Source organism: Monodelphis domestica, chromosome 3, assembly GCF_027887165.1.
Source record: "Monodelphis domestica isolate mMonDom1 chromosome 3, mMonDom1.pri, whole genome shotgun sequence".
Taxonomy (NCBI): Eukaryota; Metazoa; Chordata; class Mammalia; order Didelphimorphia; family Didelphidae; genus Monodelphis; species Monodelphis domestica.
In genome coordinates, this window is record NC_077229.1 from 135844282 (window position 1) to 135869798 (window position 25517).

The 25517-nt window shown below is 37.9% G+C and overlaps 1 protein-coding gene across 1 annotated transcript in view; it reads right to left on the reverse strand.

Annotated features, from left to right (window-relative positions):
• Positions 1-25517, reverse strand: part of NSMCE2 (NSE2 (MMS21) homolog, SMC5-SMC6 complex SUMO ligase) — a 340838-nt gene that overhangs the window by 161195 nt on the left and 154126 nt on the right. Inside the window, exon 4 of the mRNA XM_001381273.3 lies at positions 17338-17494. Coding sequence (XP_001381310.1) covers positions 17338-17494 — 157 coding nt within the window. The remainder of the gene's footprint in view (positions 1-17337; positions 17495-25517) is intronic.

A 25517-nucleotide genomic window follows, 5' to 3' on the forward strand; every position in this document is an offset into this window, starting at 1 on the left:
AGTCTTTTTTTCTTGTAGATCCCTGCAGGTTTTTCAAGGGCATTGCACTGCCACTAATTGAGAAGTTCATTACGTTCGATTGTACCACAGTGTATGAGTCTCTGTGTACACTGTTTTCCTGGTTCTCCTCCTCTCACTCTGCATCAATTCCTGGAGGATGTTCCAGTTCCTATGGAATTCCTCCATTTTATTATTCCTTTGAGCACAATAGTATTCCATCACCAACATATACCATAATTTGTTCAGACATTCTCCAATTGAAGGGCATCCCCTCATTTTCCAGTTTTCTGGTGCCACAAAGAGAGCAGCTATGAATATTTTTGTACAAGTCTTTTTTGTTATTATCTCTTTGGGGTATAAACCCAGCAGTACTATCGCTGGATCAAAGGGCAGGCAGTCTTTTATCACCCATTGGGCATAGTTCCAAATTGCCTGCCAGAATGGTTGGATCAATTCACAACTCCACCAGCAATGAATTAATGTCCTGACTTTGCAACATCCCCTCCAACATTCATTACTTTCCTTTGCTGTCATGTTAGCCAATCTGCTAGCTGTGAGGTGGTACTTCAGAGTTCTTTTGATTTGCATCTCTCTGATATAAGAGATTTAGAACACTTTTTCATGTGCTTATTAATAGTTTTGATTTCTTTTTAACTGAAAACTGCCTATTCATGTCCTTTGCCCATTTACCAATTGGAGAATTGATTGATTTTTTTTTTTTACAATTGATTTAGCTCCTTGTAAATTTGAATAATTAGACGTTTGTCAGAGGTTTTTGTTATGAAGATTGTTTCCCAGTTTGTTGCTTCCCTTCTAATTTTGGTTACATTGGTTTTGTTTGTACAAAAACTTTTTAATTTGATGTAGTCAAAATTATTTATTTTACATTTTGTGACTCTTTCTAAGTCTTGCTTGGTTTTAAAATCTTTCCCTTCCCAAAGGTTTGACATGTATACTATTCAGTGTTCACCTAATTTACTTATATTTTCCTTCTTTATGTTCAAATCTTTCACCCATTCTGAGTTTATCTTGGTGTAGGGTGTGAGGTATTGATCCAAACTAATCTCTCCCACACTCTTTCAGTTTTCCCAGCAGTTTTTATCAAATAGTGGATTTTTCTCCCAAAAGCTGGGGTCATTCGGTTTGTCATAGACTGTCTTGCTGAAGTCACTTACCTCACGTCTATTCCACCGATCTTTTCTGTCTCTTAGCCAGAACCAAATTGTTTTGCTGAACACTACATTATAATATAGTTTGAGATCTGGGACTGCAAGGCCACCTTCCTTTGTATTTTTTTTTTCATTATTTCCCTGGATATCCTTTATCTTTTGTTCTTCCAAATGAACTTAGTTATGGTTTTTTCTAGTTCAGTAAAAAAGGTTTTTTGGAAGTTCAATGGGTAGGGCAATAGGTAGGTAAGTTTGGGTAGGATGGTCATTTTTATTATATTGGCTCATTCTACCCACGAGCAGTTAATGTTTTTCCAATAGCTCAAATTTAGTTTTAGTTGTGTGGAAAGTGTTTTGTAGTTGTGTTCATATAGTTCCTGTGCTTGTCTTGGCAGATGGATTCCTAAGTATTTCATATTGTTTAAGGTGATTTTGAATGGAATTTCTCTTATCCCTGCTGCTGAGATGTGTTAGAAATATATAGAAAGGCTGATGACTTATATGGGTTTATTTTGTATCCTGCAACTTTGGTAAAGTTGTTGATTATCACTAGCTTTTTTTTTTTTAATTGAAAACCCTTACCTTCCGTCTTGGAGTCAATACTGTGTATGGCTCCAAGGCAGAAGAGTGGTAAGGGCTAGGCAATGGGGGTCAAGTGACTTGCCCAGGGTCACACAGCTGGGAAGTGTCTGAGGCCAGATTTGAACCTAGGACCTCCCATCTCTAGGCCTGGCTCTCAATCCACTGAGCTACCCAGCTGCCCCCTATCACTAGCTTTTTAGTTGATTCTCTAGGATTTGTTAAGGAGACCATCATGTCATCAACAAAGAGTAATAGCTTGGTCTCCTCATTGCCAATTTCAATACCCCTGATTTCTTTTTCTTCTCTAATTGCTACTGCTAGGGTTTCTAGTACAATGTTGAATAATAAAGGTGATAAGGGGTATCCTTGTTTCACTCCTGATCTTATTGGGAATGCATCTAGTTTATCTCCATTGTAGATGATGTTGGCTGACGGTTTTAGATAGATACTGTTTATTATTTTTAGGAAAGATCCTTCTATTCCTATACTTTTTAGTGTTTTCAATAGGAATGAGTGTTGTATTTTGACAAAGGCTTTTTCTACATCTATTGAGATAATCATGTGATTTTTGTTGGTTTGCTTGTTGATATGGTCAATTACAATATGGTGTATGGGGTGTCCAGGAAGGAGTAATATCTTTGGTATGGAGGGCTTGTGATGCCCTCCTAGGGCAGTTCTCTAGCCTCTGACCCCCACCTAACACCCAGCTCTCACTTGTGGCTCCTAGTAGCTGCTAGGATGCGGCAGTGGCCACACCCGGGCAACGGCTTCAACAGGCCGGCTAAACTTTGTGAGGGTAGCCATAGGGTATCGACCCCTGGTGAACTAGGGCTTTGCTCACCCAGCATGTGAAGACTGTTTCGGCAGAACAGCAGAAGAAACCAACAAGAAGGTTCAATGGCTGAGATGGCGATACAGCAAGGCACTGTGGAGTGCTTAGGGTGTGTTGGAGCACAAAAGACAACACAGCCATCCAATGCAGCTGAGGAAGTCTCCAGGTGTAACGATTTTTCATGCCAATGGACCCAGGCTTCCAACGCCAAGAGAGTGGGACTGTCTCTGTGCATCGACTTTTCCACTTAAATCTTCATGCACAAGTGTCTTTGTGCACAAAAACGCACAAAGACAATTGTCATACTCTGTTACCGAGAGACTACTACAGTACAGTCAATTATGTAGATGGTTTTCCTGATATTGAACCATCCTTGCATTCCTGGTATAAATCCCACCTGATCAAAGTGAATAACACTCATGATGACTTGCTGGAGTCTTCTTGCTAATATCCTGTTTAAGAATTTTGCATCTATGTTCATTAAGGAGATTGGTCTGTAGTTTTCTTTCTCCATTTTTGGCCTGCCTGGCTTTGGGATTAGTACCATATTTGTGTCATAAAATGAATTTGGTAGAACTACCTCTTTGCTTAATTGGGATTAGCTGTTCTTTGAATGTTTGATAGCATTCACTTGTGAATCCATCAGGCCCTGGGGATTTTTTTCTTGGGGAGTTCTTTGATGGCCTGTTCATTTTCTTTTTCTTATATGGGATTATTTAAGAGTTCTATTTCTTCTTCTGTTAATCTAGGCAATTTATATTTTTGTAAATATTCGTCCTTATCACCTAGATTGGCATGTTTATTGCCATATAATTGAGCAAAATACTTTTTAATGATTGCCTTAATTTCCTCTTCATTAGAGGTGAGTTCTCCCTTTCCATCCCTAATACTGTTAATTTGGTTTTCTTCTTTCCTTTTTTTTATGAGATTCACCAGTATTTTGTCAAATTTGTTTGTTTTTCTCAAAATACCAGCTTCTAGTCTTATTTATTAGTTTAATAGTTCTATCACTTTTGATTTTATTAATTTCTCCCTTAATTTTTAGGATCTCTAATTTGGTTTTCTTCTGGGGATTTTTAATTTGTTCGCTTTCAAGTCTTTTGATTTGCACATCCAATTCATTGATATCTGAGCTCCCTAATTTTTTAATATATGAACTCAAGGACATAAATTTTCCCCTGAGTACTGCTTTGGCTGTATCCCATAGATTTTGATCTCACCATTGTCATTTTCTTCAATGAAATTATTAATTGTTTCTATGATTTGTTCACTGACTAGTCAATTTTGGAGAATCATATTATTTAATTTCCAATTAGTTTTTGATTTAGCTTTCCATGTACTCTTACTGATCATTATTTTTATTGCCTTATGATCTGAAAGGGTTGTATTTATTATTTCTGCCCTTTTGCATTTGTTTGCAATGATTCTGTGCCCTAGTACATGGTCAATCTTTGTGACTGTGCCATGTGATGCTGAAAAGAAGGTGTATTCCTTTTTGTCCCAATTTATTTTTCTCCATATATCTACTAACTCTATTTTTTCTAAGATTTCATTCACCTCTTTTACCTCTTTCTTATTTTTTTATTTGATTTATCTAAATTTGATAGTGGTAGGTTCATGTCTCCCACTAGTAAAGTTTTACTATATATTTCCTCCTTCAATTCTACTAGTTTCTCCATTAGAAATTTGGGTGCTATATCATTTGGTGCATACATGTTGATTAGTGATATTTCCTCATTATTTATACTCCCTTTTATCAGAATGTATTTACCTTCCCTATCCCTTTTAATCAGGTCTATTTTTACTTTGGCTTTGTCAGATATTACGATTGAAAATCCTGCCTTCTTTCTGTCAGTTGAGGCCCAATAGGTCTTGCTCCACACTTTAATTCTGACCTTGTGAGTATCTACTCATCTCATGTGTGTTCCTTGTAGACAACATATGGTAGGATTCTGGATTCTAATCCACTCTCCTATTCGTTTACCTTATATGGTTGAGTTCATCCCATTCACGTTCAAAGTTATGATTGTCACTTTTGAATTCCCTAGCATTTTGATATCCTCTCCTAGTTCTGACCTTTCTTCTTTTTGTGCTATATCTTTTTAAACCAGTGGTCTACTTTTAGTCAATCCCCCTATTCCCTTCCCTTGATATATACTTCCCTTTCTGGCCCCTCCCTTTCTGTTCCCTTCTTGTTATTTAAGTTCTGTTGAATACCCTCCTCCCTCTCCTTCCCTCCCCTTTTTAATTTTTTGATCTCCCTCCCCCCTACCCCCCTTAGTTTCACCTTCTTCCTTACCCTGTAATATAAGATAGACCTCAAGATCACAAGGGGTCTAGATGCTCTTCCCTCTCAGAATTGATTTCACTGAGAGTAATATTCAGGTATCATCTAATAGCACTCTCTTCCTCTCCCTCTTGTAAGAGTATTCTTCACCCTCCCCTTCCCACGTATATCTTTGTGTGACAAAAATTATTCTATTCATTTTATTTCTTCAACTATCTCTTAGTACCATCATTGATTCCCCCTCACCCTGTTTTCCCCTATATCATTTTATAGCCTTTAATGCCCCAATCTTTTCCTATGAAAGATTCTTTTATTTACTATAATACTGAAAATATTTTTGATAGTTACAAATAACATTTCCTCATATATTAATATATATAATTTGATCTAATTGTAGCCCTTAAAGAAGAGAGTTTGAATTAAAAAAAAACCAACACGTTTTTCTCCTTTTCCCTCTCTTTTATATTTACCTTTTCATGTTTCTCTTGATCTTTGTGTTTAGATATCAAACTTTCCACTGAGTTCTGGTCTTTTCCTTACATATACTTGGAAATCTTCTATTTTGTTGAATGCCCATATGTTCCCCTGGGAACATATTTCTGGGAGTTGTTTTTTGGGGGTTTAGGTGTTCTATGAACTCTTTCAATGTCAATTTTGCCCTCTTGTTCCAGAACTTCAGGGCAGTTTTATTGGATGATCTCTTGTAGTATGTAGTATGTAGTATGGTGTCAAGGTTCCTGTTTATTTCTGGCTTTTCAGGTAGACCAATGATTGTCAAATTATCTCTCCTTCCTCCATTTTCCTGATTTGTCACCTTATCAGTGAGATATTTTATGCTTTCTTCTATTGTATCAGTCTTTTGACTTTGCTTTATTAATTCTTGCTGTTTTGCAAGATCATTGGTTTCCAGTTGTTCAATTCTGGTCCTTAAGGCCTGGTTTTCTGTGTCATAATCTTTTGATTTTCTGCTTTAATCTTTTGGCATTCAGCTATTTCTTCATTTTTTCTTTGAACCATTTCCCACTTTTCTTTCCTGAGGGCTTCCATCTTTTTGATGATAAGCTCCATTTGAGACTCTTCCAGGGCTTGTGGACAATTTCCGTTGTTGGGTTTTTTTCTTTTTTTCCGGTTTTGCCTTTGTTTGACTTTCGTCCAGTATTTCCTCTGTAGTCCGGGTTTTTCCTCCGTAAAAATTCTCGAGGGTCATGGCTTTCCTTTTCAGTTTTTTGGAGGGATTTTGAGGCAACTGTGCACAATTAGCCATTTTTGCAGATGTTCTCAGTTCCCTCTTTAGTCAGAAATCTGAGTCAGCTGGGCAAGTTCTTTGTGTAAGGAGTTAAGGAGCACAGGCAGGCTCTCGATTCTCTGCAGTCCTTTGTGGTTTTTCTCGGTGTCTCCCTCCCAGGGGCTCTCAGGGTCTGTGCTCTCTTGCCCACCTGGTTTTCTGGTCTAGCTGCTTTTGGAGATGGGTCCCCTGCAGTCCTAGTCAATTCCCTAGGACACAGAATTGCCCCCTGCTCATTTCTGAGGCACTCTTTGCTCACTCCCTGCCTCCGGGCACCTGAGGTCTGCACTCTCTTGAGCTTTGGGGTTCTCTGCCTAGCTGCCTTAAGGGGAGGATCCCCTGCTGTACTAGTCAGTTCCCAAGGACACAGATGTGCCCCCTACTACTCTAGAGGCTCCCCTTGTTTGATTGTTTTGGCGTGCTCTGGCCCTGGCTCTGGCTCTGTAGGTGGGGGAGGAGGAGGGTGGATTGGCTCGAGTTTGGGTGGAAGCCCTTTCATCCTCTTATAGGCTGGTAAAGCCGAATCCCACACACTTTCAATGCTGCACCCCACTTTACAGCTCCTCCTATCCTCTGAAAATGATTCTTAAGGTCTTTTGGTGTAGTCCTTGTCTGTCTGTTCTGGGAAGAGTACATAAGCCACTTTTAGACTGCCTCCATGCTTACCCAGAAGTCCCCTATTCAGAATTATTTTAAGAGACATTTCTCTAATTAGAAGTGACTTAGAACAATTTTTTTCATATAGCAATTCAGAGCTTTTATTTGTTTCACTGAGAATTGTTTTGTTCATATACTAAAGACAACTTACCAACTGGGAAAAGATTCTTTTTCTTACAATGAACTTTAACCAATTCCTTATATATCTTAAAAATCTATAAACATGGGGCAGCTGGGTGGTTTAGTGAATTAAGAGACAGGCCCAGAGATGGGAGGTCCTGGGTTCAAATTGGGTCTCAGATATACTTCCTAGCTGTGTGACCCTGGACAAGTCACTTGACCCCCATTGCCTAGCCCTAACCACTCTTCTGCCTTGGAACCAAAACACAGTATGTTGGGTTTTTTTTTTAAATCTATGACATAAACAGAATATTATTTTGCAAAAGGAAATGATAAGCAGAATGGAGCAGCATAGAAGATAGTCAGGAATATTTGGGTTCCAGTCTTGCTTTTGATATGATAGATGGGACCATGGGTCAGTCACTGAACCAGCTATCTTAGACTGTAAGTTACAGATGAATTAGTGATTTAGATTGAGAGAGGTACTAAAATAAGAAAAAATAATGACCACAAGTTATTCAGAAATTTTTGGAGAGACTGGTATGATCTGATACAAAATAAAGTAAACCAGAAAAACACTTTAAATGATTCTTCTTATAATGTGAAGGAAAATAACAAAGAAAAGACTTCAGAATTCTGAAATCCTTAGGAACAATCGAGATTTCTGTGAAGCATGACTCCCAGCTCTTATCACAGAGACAGTTGACCAATGGTGCCGAATTAGGAATATATTGCCAAAATAGGAGAATGGTTTGATTTTGCAGGGGTGGGGAGGTTAACTATACTTCTATGGAAAGATGATAGGTAGGCATTGAGAAGAAATGGTGATGTAAAAGAAAAAACACTGATAATAATTTTTAAAGAAAATGAAGTTAAAAAAAGAATAGTTGGGTACTATTCCTTTGATAAATTAAATTAAAAATTTCATTCCACTTCAAATCTATGTTAAATTAAAATAACTTGTACAACAGACTCAAAGGATTGAAAACTGGAAGGACTTTACAGGTGACTTCATTTTTGAAAATTTTTGTTTTAACATGCAAAAAATGAAGCATAGAAAGACAAAGTTATTACTTTGTGGCCTCTTCCTTGAGGTATTTCAAGTACTGATAGAAATTCATCTCCAGTATTATTTCCAACTATACCATAAGTTTCCTGAATGAAACAAATCTATCACCTATATTTGCAGTTTTGAGAGAGCCTTTTATTATATATGTATATAATATAATATAGTATAGTATAGTGTAGTGTATATATATATATGTAATATATATATATATAGCATCATTTTTTATGAAACATCATCATTATATGTACATAAAAACATTCATTTTCCCATTCCCTTTTATGCTGGTACTAGGTACAGAGCCTGGTACACGGTAGGCACTTAAATGTTTATTGACTGATTGACTTCATTTTTTTTTCCCTCCCAAAAAATGAATGCAAAAAAGGAAGAGGAAAAGTTTGAACTCCAACTATAAATTCCTTTCATGATTTTTGTGAAGCTGCTACTATGATTTCTAATTAAAACTTATGTTTCTACAAGTAAGCTTCTTTCCTATATCCTGTTCTCTTCTCGGTATATATTCTCTCCCTTGGTGATTTTATACACACACACACACACACATACACACACACACACACACACACACACACACACACATATATGTATATATGTATATGTATATGTATATATCAATCATCTTCCTTGGGTTCATTTATCATCTTTTTTGCACATAACTCTCAAATCTTAATTTTTCTATGGAATGTCAATTACATATTAGATCCAATTGCCAGTTGTATATTAAACCCTGGATGTCCTATAGGTATTTCAATTTCAACAATGCCAAAATGGAGTTCATGCTATTTCCCTCAAAACTTCTCACTCCTCCAAATATCTTTATTTCTCTTGATAGTGTTATCAGCCTTCCAGTTAGCCAGATTTGCAATTTCAAAGACATCTTAGTTCTTCTTCCTCCCTCTATTATTCCACAGTCAATCAATTACCAAATTTTATCAATTCTACACCCACAACATCTTTCCCACTCAAAGTTTCTGCCCTAGTTCACACACTCTCACTTGGATTATTACAATAGCTTCCATATAGCTGCCAAAATGATATTATTAAAATATAAATCTGATCATATGATCATATCACCCAGGCCTCACTCCCTCTTGAGAAATCTGGGATTCCCTATAGCCATCTATGATAAAATAAAAAGGTTTTTTTCATTTTAAAACCTCCACCTTATGGGTGCCACCCACCTTTTCAAATACTTCATATTAAGAGCACAGCTCCAGATCTTGAATAGAGCTCAGAGACTATTTAGTGCATCCCTCTAATTTAAAATATAAAGAAAACACAGCCTAGAGAAGGAAATTATTTGACTAAGGCTACTTCCCTTCATTCATTGAAGCTTTGTTGTTGTACAAATGGCCTGTGAGCTATTCATCATCTATGCCATTTCAAATTTCACAACTTTGCCTCTGTACAAGTGCATATTTGCAGTATACTCCCTGTCTTCAAAAAATAATTCAGATGATTTTCCCAGGAAGTGTTTTCTGACTTCTCCAAGTTGTTAATACTCTCTCCTTAAAAGTATTTATTTTGTACTTAGTTGTTTGTGTAACTATTAAATATAATTAAATAGCTTTCATTAAACATTTTATATTTTACAGTAATGTTTATCACCCCCCTCTAAAATGCAGCCTGGGCCCAACATAAATTGGTTACATAATGTCAACAGGGATGCCCTTTTTATATCTCCCTAAGATAGGGGTCCCCAACCTTTTTACACAGGGGGCCAGTTTACTGGCCCTCAGACTATTGAAGGGCCGAACTATAAAAAAATAAACAAAACCTATGAACAAATCTGTATCCTTCTGTCTGGAATAGTGAAGGCTGCAGAGCATGCTGTGATCGGACTGTCACACCTTGCACAGGCCCATCACCGCCACCACTATACACAGTGCAGAATCCCCTCCTCCAGACCGCCGCTCACCATGTCGATGTCTTCCATTGTGCAGCCACATAATCCTTTGCACGGCACCTTGTTCTCCTTCAGTTACTCTCAGAACAAGGTGCCAAAGGATTATGTCATTGGAAGTAGTACTGTACATGAGCGACACTATGCTTTGCGGCGCCACCACATACAGTGCTTCGCTCACTGACCACCAATGAAAGAAGTGCCCCTTCTGGAAGTGCTTTAAGGGCCAGATAAAATGGCCTCAGGGGGCCGCATGTAGCCTGTGGGCAGTAGTTTGGGGACCGCTGCCCTAAGAGATTCACTTTTCCACTCACCACAGTGCCTTTTCAAAAAACATACATCCCTTCTCAAACCTTGCAAGAGAGCCTTGCCTCATATTTCATTGAAAAAACTAAGGCTCCTAAACAAGAACTCCATACCCTCAGATTTAAAGACATGATGTCACATTCATCAGTCGTTCCTGTAGAGGGCCTGACTGTGCTACTCCCAAATCTTTCTTTTTTACTAACTTCCCACTTACTGTCATGGCTTCCAGCATCCTTCCAGTTGCCCAGGCTTACAACGTATGTGTCACCTTTGTTATAAGGAAAAATTAAGTAGGAAAGTATGTAAGTTTGAAAAGGAGAGTGGCATGAGACCAGCAGGAAAGATTCTGGAACTTTGAAGGAAGGTTTAGACTGGAATTAGTGGGGTAGTTGTCTCTCTGGAGGTATCTGCAGGGCGTGGCTGCTTTTCCTTAGTGGCTGATCCTATCCTTATTCCTATCCTGCTTGCTGTCTTATGTGCTGTATTTCATCAGAGCAGAACCTGGTGATCCTGACTAACCATCTGCAATGATTGTGAGACCAGGTCTAGGTCCTTTTTGGATCCAGGACCTTCCCTGGGCCCTATCAGGCGTACACAGACCAGTACCTTAATACCAGCTAATGGGGGTTTTAGTTGTTAGTTATCAAGTTAATTAGTTATCAAGATCAGGGACTCTATTTTTAGGAAGTGAGGAGGGGATTACTGTAGAACGACTCTGAAGAATCTCTGTGAAGAGACATTAGATCCTTGGGGTATTAGTTAGAAAATTAGCTTTAGGGTTATCCCATATGCTTCTAACCTATTCTCTTTAATTAAACCTACTTTCCCATTTTACTGAGTGGTCTGTGTGTGATCTCAGACCAGGCTCTGCCTTGGTCAGAGTGTTAGTCTTACAACCCACAGTCAACCTACTGACACTGGCCCAATTCAATCCATCCCCAAAACCCTCTCCCTTTTTGCACCTTCAAACACTTCATTCTCCATCAGCTCCCATTTTCAATCTGTTGCTAAGGCCTTCATAAAGTGTTACTTTCTAATAAAACTCCTCTCTTCTGACACTATTACCATCCTATTACAAATTCTCATTATCTCAAGCTTGGATTATTACAACAGCCTGATGGTTGGCATCTCTACTTCAATGTTTCTCCCACTGCTGCCCATCCTCCAGTTTTCTGAAACTTGATCTTCCTAAAATTTAGGTCTCCCAACAGCAATTCAATCAATTGCAATGGCTCTCTCTTACTGTGAAGATAAAACATAAAATCCTCTCTTGACCATTTAAAGATCTTAATAACTTTTCCTCCCTTCCCCAGAAGAAAATTTCTCATGAGAAGAGTGAAGGATGAATATTTTTGATAAAAGTATTATGATAAGTGAGATAGTGAACTGATTAGAGAGGTCTGTCAACTGTAAAGGTCTATCAAAACCTCCCCTTTCCCCCTGTCTAATCTTCTTAACATTGTATTCTCCTCCACAATACCTTGATCTAATAATATTGGACTCTTTGCCATACTTAGATTTAATGATACTAGCTTCCTCACTACCAAACAATTGATCTATCAACTCTAGACATTTTCACTGGCTATCTCCTATGCTTGGAATTCTTTCTCTCATCACTTCTACATCTCGGCCTCCCAGGCTTCCTTCAAATAGCAGATAACATCTCAACTATAAGACATCTTTCCTAGTCCTTCTTACTTTTAGTTTCTTCCCTCTGAGATTAGCTTCCATTTTTCCATGGATCTTGGTTTTCTCACTTCTGTAAAATGAAGAGGTTGCAAACAAATGAGAGTTCAGATCTCTAATGGCTCCATAACTATAATCTTAAAAGTTCTGAGACAATGTTCATTCCATTATACTATGCTAATTTTAAAGTTTTAATCTTTCCCCAACAGATTTTATTTCCCAAACTTTTGTACATTTAACTTGCTTTCTTCCAGACCATGATTAGTAAATCAACTATCCAGCTTCATTTATCTAAGTAAATTTATCAAATATCATTTATTAAAATAAATTACTCTGTAATTTAACATGTTTCTAAAATGTATATATTATTTTGTAATATATGTATATGCAGTATCCCTTGCTAGAATGTAAAATCTTTAAGGGTAGGATTTGTTTAATTTATGATTTTTTTTTTTATTCCCAGTGCTTGATACACAATAGATGCTTTACCTAATGAATACCTGTTCCTTGATAGATCAATCTTTTAAAAAAAGTTTGAAGCTAGAAAAAATAATCAACAGCTTTAGCAAAGTTGCAGGATATGAAATAAACCCAAAAAAGTCATCAGCATTTCCAAATATCTCCAACACACATCAGCAGCAGGAATTAGAAAGAGGAATTCCATTCAAAATCACCTTAGACAACATAAAATACTTAGGAATCTATCTGCCAAGACAAACATAGGAACTATATGAACACAACTACAAAACACTTTCCATACAACTAAAACTAGATCTGAGCAATGGGAAAAGCATTAACTGCTCATGGGTAGGACGAGCTAACAATAAAAATGACCACCTAACCCAAAATTATCTATTCATTTAAGTGCCATACTCATCGATCTTCCAAATAACTTTTTTACTGAATTAGAAACAACCATAACAATGTTCATTTGGAAGAACAAAAGATCAAGGATATCCAGGCAAATCATGAAAAAAAATACAAAGGAAGGTGGCCTCACAGTCCCAGATCTCAAACTATACTATAAAACAGTGGTCATCAAAACAATATGGTACTGGCTAAAAGACAGAAAGGAGGATCAGTGGAATAGACTTGGGGTAAGTGACCTCAGCAAGACAGTCTATGACAAGCCCAAAGATCCCAGCTTCTGGGATTCACTATTTGATAAAAACTTCTGGGAAAATTGGAAGACAGTGTGGGAGAGATTAGGTTTGGATCAACACCTCACACCCTACACCAAGATAAGCTCAGAATGGGTGAATGACTTGAACATAAAGAAGATAACACTAAGTAAACTATGTGAACACAGAATAGTATACATGTCAGATCTTGGGACAGGAAAGATTTTAAGACCAAGCAAGAGTTAGAAAAAAATCACAAAATGTAAAATAAATAATTTTGATTACATCAAATTAAAAAGGTTTTGTAAAAAGAAAACCAAATGCAACCAAAATTGGAAGGAAAGCAAGAAATTGGGGGGAAAATTTCATATCAAAAACCTCTGACAAAGGTCTAATTACTCAAATTTATATAGTTAAATCAATTGTACAAATAATCAAGCCATCCCCCAGTTGATAAATGGGCAAGCAACATGAATAGGCAATCTTCAGATAAAGAAATCAAAACTATTAATAAGCACATGAAAAAGTGTTCTAAATTTCTTATATCAGAGAGATGCAAATCAAAACAACTCTGAGGTATCACCTCACACCTAGCAGATTGGCTAACATGACAGCAAAGTAAAGTAATGAATGTTGGAGGGGATGTGGCAAAGTTGGAACATTAATGCATTGCTGGTGGAGTTGTGAACTGATCAAACCACTCTGGAGGGCAATTTGGAACTATACCCAAAGGGCGCTAAAAGACTGTCTGCCCTTTGATCCAGCCATAGCACTGATGGGTTTTGTATCCCCAAAGAGATAATAAGGAAAAAGACTTGTAGAAGAATATTCATAGCTGTGCTTGTTTGTGGTGGCAAAATATTGGAAAATGAGGGGATGCACTCCAGTTGTGGAATGGCTGAACAAATTATGGTATATGTTGGTGATGGAATACTATTGTGCTCAAAGGAATAATGAACTGGAGGAATTCCATGTGAACTGGAAAGAACTTCAGGAATTGATGCAGAGTGAGAGGAGCAGAACCAGGAGAACATTGTACAGAGAGACTGATACACTGTGGTACAATCGATTATAATGGACTTCTCCATGAGTGACAATGCAGCGATCCTGAACAACTCAGAGGGATTTATGAGAAAGAACACTATCCACATTCAGGATACAGGATACAGGATATCCACATTCCTCCACAGAGGAAAAACTGTGGGAGCAGAAACACAGAAGAAAAACAACTGCTTGACTACATGGGTTGAGGGAATATGATTGGGGATGTAGACTCTTAAATAATCATCCTAGTGCAAACATCAACAACATGAAAATAGGTTTTGACCAAAGACACATGAAAAACCCAGTGGAATTGCGTGTCAGTTATGGGAAGGGGTGGGGGAAGGGGAGGGAAAGAATAAGATTCTTGTAACCAAGGAATAATGTTCTAAATTGACTAGTTAAATAAAAATTAAAAAAAAAAACTGCTACCACCACCACCAACAGAAAAAAAAGTTTGATAGAAGACATCAATAAGTGGATTACTGGAAAGAAAGTACTAGGTGGATTACTAGAAAGAAAGTGCTGATTAAGAGGAAGGAACAACTTCAATGGAATATAGAAATGGAAATTTTTCCTGCTAAAGAGCATCAACAATCAATTTAAATTAAAATGAAAGGACGATTTCATTGAAGGCACTAAAGGAAATATTGAATTAAAATTGAGGCATTTTAAAAATAATTTTTAAAAATTTAAAAGCATTCTAGATAGGACATTACTGACTTATTTGTCATTTAATGATTCCAGTTACCTGCAGAACTGGAAAATACTCCTCTTAGTAAACATAATTTTAAAAAATTGCTAGTTTTCCTGTTTAAAAAGGAAGGAGGGGGCAGCTGGATAGCTTAGTGAATTGAGAGCCAGGCCTAGAGACGGGAGATCCTAGGTTCAAATCTGGCCTCAGACACTTCCCAGCTGTGTGACCCTGGGAAAGTCACTTGACCCCCATTGCCTAGCCCTTACCACTCTTCTACCATGGAGCCAATACATAGTATTGACTCCAAGATGGGAGATAAGGGTTTAAAAAAAAAAGGAAGAAGGAAGGAAAAGGTGGGAAAGGAAGCAGAGAAGATGAAGGGAGAAAATGGGACAGAAGAGGAAGAGAGAATGGAAGAGCATAAAATAAAAGCAAAGGAGAAAGAAGAAGAGAAGATAATAGCCCTGAGGTAAATCTTCATGAAATTAGGGTTATTGCCTACATATGTTCCTCATGCTTTATTATGAGCAAACCTCCATTAAAAAGAAAAGCAAGGGATGAGGGGAATAGGAAGAAATTCCAATTGCCAGATAATCTGGCCTTCAGTTTATATTACATGTAACGGCAAAAGATCACTAAGATCAACTAAATGCCTTGGTTCTTGAAGTTAAAACATATTATCTTTATAAACAGGAAAAAGGCAAATTCCCTAGCACATTTAAAAATCACAAAAGAATTACAATAACATTGACCATCCAAGAGCAACAGATTATAGAGCACTGCCTCAATGAGAGAAACTAAATTTAAGAACATACAATAGAAAGTATGTAATCTAAGTCTAAATCAAAGCAAAGGTTTCTTTAAAATTGCAAAACATTTGAAATTGTGAAACTTGGGCTCTTTGTTAAATAGACAACAACTTCCCTAATCCTTTTTTAAGACCTCAACATTAGTTTAGTGAAAATACTTAGAAGTAAAAGTCTATTTCAAAATATGAAACCATATCATAAAGCACAAATAAAGACATGAAGTTAATCTTTGCCTAATATTACACAATTCTTTTTTATAGTATGAAAATGAAACAGACAGTGAGGAAAGTAGAACCATCAAAAGAATTTGCTTCACCTATAACTCCTAAAGGGATAAATCTGCACCCCATTACCAAGGAGTGAAGGTTCAATAAGGAGAATGATAGGAACAGAAATTATGATTCTACAGGTTCACAGAGAAAGACACTCCCTCTATCAGTTCAAGCCAGAATGCTTTCTGCAACTTAGTTTAATAGTTCCCTCTTGCTTAGTCTACTGCAAAAGCCTATTAACCAGTTTCCTTTTCTCAAGAGGCTCCACACTCCTTCCTGATTTCTTTCTACTTCATTCTCTTGACTATACCACCATGCTTCAGTTGCCTAACTATGCTCCTGGGGGCCTCTGTTCTGGGGGTAAGGGCTTCACAACAATCATGCCTCATGTATCTGAACTTTAGCAACTCCTATATACCTCCCCCACTTTATGTGTTATCTTTCTCCATTAAAATTTAAGCTCCTTGAGGACAGGAGTGTGCCTAATACAGAAATCTAAGTTTAGCATAATAGTTGGCACAAAGTAAATGTTCAATAAATGTCTGCTGACTCTCTGGCTCCAATTGATGCTCGACTCAGCTGCCAAGGTGATTTTTTTTCCTCCAGTAATCCTCTATAACCTTCTGGATCAAATATAAACTCCGGTTTATCATTTCATAATTTGACCCCATTCTACCTTCCTAGACTTCTTATACTTTAAGTTCCTTTAGGACCCTTATAATATAGCTACATTTTGGTCCACTTGTAATTCTTTGAATATTATACTTCATCATTACTATTCTATGACTTTTCGCTAGATGTTTTCCATGCTTGTAAAGTTCTTCCTCCTCATCTCCATATCTTCTTAGCTTCTCTGACATTCTTCCAAGATGCAGTTCTAACCCCACCTTGTGTAATATACATTTTGGGTTCCTTCTCCCCATTCATCACAAACATATTCATAAGTACTTTCTGAGATTACCTACCATTTACTATATGTATAGATTTTATGTAGATAGCTACTTATATGTTTTCTTCCCAATTAAAATGTGAGTTTTTTGAGGGCAGAGATTATTTTTCACCTCTGTGTCTCTCCAATAATTAGCATAGTGCCTACAAGACAGTAAGTGATAAACAAATACTAGCTATTAATAAATGTTCCTTGATTGACCACTTAAAAACTGTGAAAATACAAATATAAAGGATGGGTTATTTTTCTAATGGGGGAAAAAAAGCAAGCTAAAGAATTTTCTTAAGAAGTTTTTGGCTTTTTAGATATCAACTGATATGAAATGAAAAGAAGAAGGGACACAAAAATGCAGTAGAAGAACTGGTTCAAAAGACAACAATAAATTGAGTGGTCTCACAAAGTCACAGACATCTGCAAATTTTGTAACCGAGATGATAATGAGAATATTCCCTTCATTATAAATATGAATAGAAAATATCTTTCAGTGTCCAATATTGGTACTGAAAAGTTTATAAAATAACTTTTCAAAACACTTACATTGCTTCTTCACTTCTCTCAGTTGTTTTCGAAACTGCACAAGTCTATCATCTTTTTTTAAGTCTTCTTCTGTGTTGCTGCTTTTTAAAGTCACTAATTTCTCTTCAACTAATGCTTTTAGGTCTGGTGTTAGATTTAAGTAATCTTTATCTTTTACCTGGAAAAAAAGAATAAAATATATTTTAATAACTAACCAAGACTAAAATGACCTATCCTCAGAAAATACATTTATGGAAACTAAGTCCATTGGCCCATAATTTTTTTTTAAATGTTCCATTCCAATTCATGAATTTAATCAAAGTATGAGGTTTATTTGATTTCACTGTCTTCTTAAGTTTATATAAATACCCACCTGGTTAGTCAGTCAATAAATATTTATTAAGAACCTACTTTGAGGGGGTAGATTGGTGAATCAGTAGACTGAGAGACAGGTCCAGAGATGTGAGGTCCTGGGTTCAAATCTGGTTTCAGACACTTTCTAGCTATGTGACCCTGGGCAAGTCACTTAAACCCCATTTCCTAGCCCTTAACACTCTTCTGATTGGGAACCAATATACAGTATTGATTCTAAGATGGAAGATAAGAGTTTTTTTTTTTTTTAAACACACCAAAAAACCTACTTTGAAGGGACAGGTAGATAGTACAGTGTAGAGTGCTAGGTCTGGAGTCAAGAGGACCCGGGTTCAAATTTGGCCTCAGACAATTCTAAGGTATGTTTCCCCGGGCAAGTCACTTAACCCCAATTGCCTAGTTCTTATTGCTCTTTTGTCTTAGAACTGGTACTGAGAAAGAAGGTATAGTTAAAAAAAAAAAACCCTACTTAGCCAATGTGCTAAATTTACTAGGTTTATAAAGAAAAGTAAAAGACAATTCATGCTCTCGAGGAACTCCTAGTCTAATAAGAGAGACAACATGCAAACAACTATGTACAAATAAGCTCTAGATACAGGATATTGGAAATAATCACCAGAGTGAAGGCACTAGAAATAAGAGGGATCAAGGAAGGCTTCTAGTATAAGACAGAACTTTAGCCAGGAGTTGAAGGAAACCAGGAAGCAGAAAAAGAGGAGAGAATTCTAGGCATGGGGGGCATGCAGCCAGTAAAAACACCAGGAATTGGGTGATATTATCATAGATGTATGAGGAACTGCATGGGGGGTCAGTGTTACTAGACTGCAAAGATGTATGTGGGGAGTAGGGAAGGGAAAGTATAAGAAGACTGGAAAGGAGGGGAAGAGCAGGTTATGAAAGAATTTGAATACTAAATAGAAGATTTTACATTTGATCTTGAAGGTGATAGGGAGTCATTGTAATTTATTTGGGGGTAAGGAGATAGGGTGGCTTAAGACAATGACTTCCTTACCTGAATGGGAGATATTCCAGAGTGGGGAAGAGATTTGTGGCAGTAAATTTTTGCAATAGTATAGACTTGAGGTGGCAAGAGCATGTACTAAGGGTGGTGAGAAGAGAGAAGAAAACAAACTTTAAAAAAATGTTGCAATAATGAAGTTTATAGGGCTTAGCAATAAATCAGATATGGTTGGGAATGAAAGATGGAGAGGAGTAGAGGATGATACCTAAGTTTCAAGACTGGGGGACCAAGAGGATAGTGGTACCCAGAACAATAAAGGGGAAGTTTAAAAATGGGGGAGGGTTTAAGGGGAAATATAATAAGTTGTTTTGGATATGTTGAGATATTTAAAAGGCAACTACATATGCAATACTAAAAGTCAGTAAAAAAGGTTAGGGCTGGATTAGTAGATATGAGAATTATTGGCATAAACATGATAATTTAATCCATGGGAGCTGATAAAATCATCAAATAAAAGAGTATATATAAGGAAAAAGGTGATCAACACATCAAAGTCTGCAGAGGTCAAGAATAACAAGGATTGAGAAAAAGTTTTAGATTTAACAATTTAGAGATCAATGATAATTTTGGAGAGAGGAATTTTGGTTAAATGTTGAGGTTGAAAGCCAGACTGTAGAGAGTTAAGAGAATGAGAGGAAAGGAAGTTGAGGTCTTGTTGAAGACGGCCTTCTCAATGAGTTTAGCCACAAGAAAACAGGAGAAACATAGGATAATAGCTGGTAGGAATGGATAGATGAAACTTTTTTTCTTGAGGATGGGGGAAACATGGGCAAGTTTCCAGGCTATTGTGAAGTAGTGAGTAGACACGGAGAGACTGAAGATGAATGAGAAAGTAGGGACAATAGAGGGATAGACAACAGATGATCTATTGGGGAAGACAATTGTGCATGAAGAGAGGTTCAATTTTGTAAAGTCATTATGTGAAAAAATGGATGAAGGCATAGATAGTACCAAAAGTCATGAGAGATATGAATTAAAGAAGAGAAAACTTGGCAAATAGCCTCAGTTTTTTTTTTCTAGTAAAATGTGGAAAGATTTTCAGCTGAGAAGATAGCAAGAAGAAGAGCTACAAAAGTTTATGGATGGATAAAAAGATTTGAAAGAACCACTGTGATGAGTGGGATAGTGAGTCAATCAGGAGGTGTAAAAGGATTGTCTTGTCACAGTGAGGGGCCTGGTTGAGATATCATATATTGGCAAGGGATCCAGTCAGCAGGGTTTTGTGATTTTCTCCAGCTTCATTCAGTAACACATGAGTAAAAGCAAAGACAGCAGATGGTGGAAATTATCCCAGGCTGAGGCTTGGCCGAGTAAGACTAGCAACAGAACAAGAGAGCAAATGAGTCAAGGGAAGAAGACTATATAGAACTAGACTGGTTCACTAAGCCAACAAGGTTAGGAAGGAAGAAAAGTACAGACAGTACAGGGGAGGTAGCCTGGGAAAACCCTAAACATAAAGAGACTGGTGGTCAAGATGAGGATGAAAAATAGGGTTTGGGGTTATAAGGCAGAGAACAAGGTAATATGACAACAATAAAGAATTTCAGAATTCATAAACAATGAAGTGAAACATTGGGGGGGAGGGTAAGATCAAGAGTGTGACCTCTCTCTGGGTAGCTAAGGTTGGCTGGAAGGATATACCAAGAGAAATAAAGCAAGTTAAGGGAGTAGGAGGTAAGGGCATTTGAGAGAGTGTCAGTATGTATGGTGAAGTTTCCCAATATGAGACCAAGAATTGGTGAGGACTATGAGCCATGTACTGAATTGACTTCTGGAAAAAAGGAACATCCTAGAGAGTGGTAGATGACAGCTGCCAAAATTTTATTTAGAGGATTGATAAGGATTGAATAAACCTTAAAAGAGAAGGTATTGAGTGACGGGGAGAAAGAGCTGACAAGTGGTAGTGGAGAGCAAGAAGTGTTCTAACTCACCCACCTTGAGCAAGAAGTTGGAAGGAATGAGTAAGAGAGCCAAAAGATGAAAAAGTAGGAAAGGAAAAGATTTAAGATGAAAGTATCTATTATTTATTGAGTGCTCATTCCAGAGAGCACACTGGATGGGGTCTTAGAGAACTTTAGAATGCAGCATCTTGAGGAGATACTAGGGTAACAAGAGGTTTGAGAAATGACAGCCAGAGGTTAAGGATAACTTGAGATGGGAAGGTTATGACCAGATGGGAGGAGTTTATTAATCACTGCCAAATGAGTTCAGAAAGGTTATTAATATCACTGAGGATACCAGTGATGAGAAGTAATAAAAGTATTTCTCTTCTGACCCTGCAAGCAGGTCAGGCCAGGAGACAGGGGAAGGGAACAAGAAGAAATGGTGTCTCTTTAGCTTCTGCAGGCAGCAAGGGTCCCTGGTAAGGGGGAAGAGGCCAAGCCCAGAGGATCAGCATGCAATGGAATAGTAGCTAGGAATGATCCCTAGCTTCTAAAAAGAGACTTAGATTGTATTAAATCTTTATTCCTTCTGGTGTTCTTTTAAAAATCCTTGTTGAGGGGGCAGCTGGGTGGCTCAGTGGATTGGGAGCCAGGCCTGGAGATGGGAGGTCCTAGGTTCAAATCTGGCCTCAGACACTTTCCAGCTGTGTGAACCTGGGCAAGTCACTTAACCCCAATTGCCTAGCCCTTACCACTCTTCTGCCTTGGAGTCAATATTGGCTCCAAGACGGAAGGTAAGGGTTTAAAAAAAAAAATCCTTGTTGAGGATTTTTAGGGAATCTGGGCTTGGTTAATATCTTTCATGTTAGCATCCTTGCCAGAAGGCTCTAACCTAAATTCTTAATGTAACTTTAAACTTGTTTCCTCAGTAGAAAGAGATATTAGTTACCATATATAGAAATTCTTGTTCTACTTGAGAATCATTATTAAATCCATATCTGTTTTATTTTCCATACTGAGCAATACCAATTGTTTCATATATGAATAATCAACCAATAAACATTTACTAAGTAACTACTATATCCTCGCTCTGTACTAACTACTTGGTCCATCTTCTACAGCTTAACTTGTAAGCCCTTTATCCTTAAAATGGCTTTTCCTTAATTCTATATTTTCCATGGCTCTGTTTGATGAAAGATTATAGAAACAAACTTATCTGTATGGTTAGAGTCTGATCTACTATATTTTCTACTCTTTATGTAATTAAAAAGTAACATAATTCTTTTTTACAAAAGATAAAAGCAGATGAATAATATATATTTTTCCATTCCATCCAAGTAAGACACCAGATTGAGAAATCCTAGATAAATTGCCCAAAGTGACCAACAAAGACATTGTCATCTACATCATCTTAGTGATTCATTGTGTGACTTTTGGTCAATTAGTCTTTCTAGGCCTCAGTTTCTTTAACTCTTAAATGAGGAACTTTAATAAATATTTAAGGCATTCCTAATATTGTGATTTTGGTTCTCAAAGTCTCTCCTTTTGTTATGTAATGGATGGGGAAATGGAGACCCACTACACTTACTTGAGGCTAGACAGTGAGAGAGATGGAATGGAGCAAGAAGGTGGAGAGGGGGGAAGAGATTGTTCCTCCCCTCTCTTTCCTTAGTAAAACCAGCACTAGTTTTCTTCAGAATTTGAGTATATCTCTTCAGAGACTGGGTTGGATGTAAAGTCAAGAACTGAAACTGATTCTTCTTCCTTGAGGAGAAAGTATAGCTCTACTCCCCAAGATTCAGGTCGTTCTCCCTGGATATTATGAGGCAGGCACTTGATCTAAGGAATAAGCATTTATTCTAACCACACACAAGAAGGGGTAAATAGGATTGTTGGGTAAGGAAGTGGAAAGTGGAAAGTAGGAGATCCCTAAGGCTAACAACTGAACCCTCCCCTCCAAATCCTGAAGGGTCAGTTGTGAGAGCTGTCTTGACTTCTATCTACCCAGGTTGTAGTATGGAGTTCAAGGACAAACTTTAGGGGATAGAGAGGAAAATCTTCTTTGGATGGATGGCTTTATAATCAAAGTCCTATCCACTCCTTTTCTCATCAGCTGGATACAAGGGGTTTGAGTTCACAGAGAGAGGTCAAAATACTCAGGAGGTCTTTCTGCTTCAGAGATTTCTCTGAGACCAACCACCCTCGAGAGGATCCCAAAGAGAAGCGAAGTAACTGCTTTGAATCTTCTCAGCTTTTCTGTTCTTTTTCAGAATTCTCTATGTTCCCTCGCTCCTCCCCAACTTGGGTTTTCTTGCATGTTTTTCTTGCATGCTGACTGATTTCCCTCTCAAGTTATTTTTAAAAATATTTCTTTCTTTCCTTCTAATAATTTTCTAATCTGCTGCTGCCAATATTCCAGTCTTCAAACCTTACCTTGTGGGATCAAACTGGGGAGAAGTGAAGTCATCTGAGTTCTCAACTGCTTGGGAACATGAATTCTTCATTTTCATCCTAGGTTTCTACCTACTTTTTTGCCAGCACTTAAATTCATAGACTCTTCCCTCCCCAATTTCCATTTCTCACTCTGAGCCTGTATTCAAACCATCTTTTCATAAATATAATTTCCTTCTATGTGTTGTTTAATCCCCCCATTAGAATAAAAGTTTATTTACTAAGTGCAAGAGATGTTTCACATTTGAATTTGTATCCCCAGTATTTAGCACAGGGCCTGACATATAGTAAGTGCTTAATATGTGTTTTTATCTCCTTTAAGTAAGCTATAGAAACAGTTTGGTGAAAGTAGGGCTAGTAGTAGTCTCTAGGTAACCGAGGATGACGATTGTCTTTGTGTGCTTTCATCTGTGATGTAGATGAGTGTGCACAAAAACACTTGTGCGTGAAAGAGATTTAAATGGAAAAGTCAATGCACAGAGACAGTCCCACTCTCTTGGCGTTGGAAGCCTGGGTCCAGTGGCACGAAAAATCGTTACACTTGGAGACTTCCTCAGCTGCATTGGATGGCCGTGTTGACTTTTGCTCCTACATGCCCTAAGCACTCCACAGTGCTTTGCTGCGTCTCCATATCAGCCGTTGAACTTTCTTATTGGTCTCTTCTACCTGTTCTGCCGAAGCAGTCTTCACATGCTGGGTGAGCAAAGCCCTGGTTCACCAGGGATTGAAGACCTGATGGCTACCCTCACAAGGTTTAGCTGGCCTGTCGAAGCCGTTGCCCGGGTGTGGCCGCTGCCACATGCTAGCAGCTACTGGGAGCCACAAGTGAGAGCTGGGTGTCAGGTGAGGGTCAGAGGTTGGAGAGCTGCCCTAGGAGGGCACGACAAGCCCTCCATACCAGAGATACTACTCCTCCCTGAGCACCCCATACACCCAAAAGTAAGTAGGGATATTAAACATTTAAATAGGTTACATAAAGAGGTTCTGGAATCACCATAGCTCTACAAAAGACTGATTAGCATCTATCAAGATTCTATAAACAAAGGTTTTGGGGTTGTTGTTTTTTTAAATAGTATTTCAAAGTTCCCTACAGTCTTGTAACCACAATTCTGAGATAATAACAAAGCAACAACCTAATATGGACCGACAAAAAACCAGAAATGTTGATAAAATTAAAACTCCCTTTTCCCCCCTGGTTTGGTTTCTTTGTTTTCCCCACACTGGTGATCAATAAAATTTAAGTAAGAGTACGAAAAAATTGTGATTCAGTATCATGAATTTTTTCAACTATTATCTCTATGCATATGCTTCCCAGATCTCTATAACTAGCCCTAATTCAGAAGATCTTTCTAGGTTTCCTATTGTAAGAGCAGCATGCAAAGGTAAGGATGGAACGTTGGAAGAAGACATGATTGACATATGAAGATGGTTGGTAGGAGAGGATCATGGGAGAAAAACGGTGACCTGGGAGAGTTTCCAGTGAAAGTCTGGGCTTTTGAGATTTGATCTGGAGGTGAGAGGAAGCTTCTCACCTTGCTAGAGATCAGCCAGGAGCCAGCTGATGGATATCTAAAAGAAACAGCCTTGGGACTTCTCCTAAAAAAATTTACAACCAGATACCTTTGGCAACATCTGGAGAGGGATTTCAGGTCTCGTTGGACTTGAGGGGGCCAGACTCTATGGCAGTGGAGCTGGGCCCCCCCCCCCCGGCCTAATAGTATCTGCTTTGCTCTAGCCTTAATCCCAAATATTTTAATTTAGTTTGAGAGACAGCAGGGAGGGGAGGTGAAATTCTGATTTTTCTCTAAAGCAATCAGAATGAAGGACCTCTTGGGACCTAAAGATAAGGATATCAATAACCTCTAATAGAGGCCCTTACTTCCAGATATCCTGTGTTATTAAACTATTGAAATCGCAGTCAGAGAAGTTAAAGGGATTGATTCAAGAAGATTTGAAAGGGCCAACTCCCTGAGGTTACAGATCAGCCATTGTTAAGTACTGGTCAGGACTCCCTGGCCCAGCAACCTGACAAGGGGGAGGGCTTGTCTCCCTGGGAGGTTCATGCTTGGGTATTTTGAGGGTACTCCATTCATCATCTACTAGGAGAGACCCCCCTCTAAAACTCACCAACACCAGCTTTCCACAGAGGAACTACTTTTTCCTGAGATATACCCTCTGTACCACAGCCCAGGAAGAAAGAGTAAGAGATCACAATAAGAGTCACACCACCTGGACTCCTATCTTTCCTCACTCCTCTGCTCACAAGTAGTAGCTTCCTCTAGATCAACTAACACCATCAACCAAAATAATCATTACACTATCACTCCCAGCTAGTGTTGCAGATTACTTTCATTTATTCTGTATATATTTTGTAAGTACCTAGTTATCTACATATTGTCTCCACCATTAGACTGAGCACCCTGAGGGCAGATGCTAGTTGGTGTTTTTTTTTTAAACTTTCTTTATATCCCTTG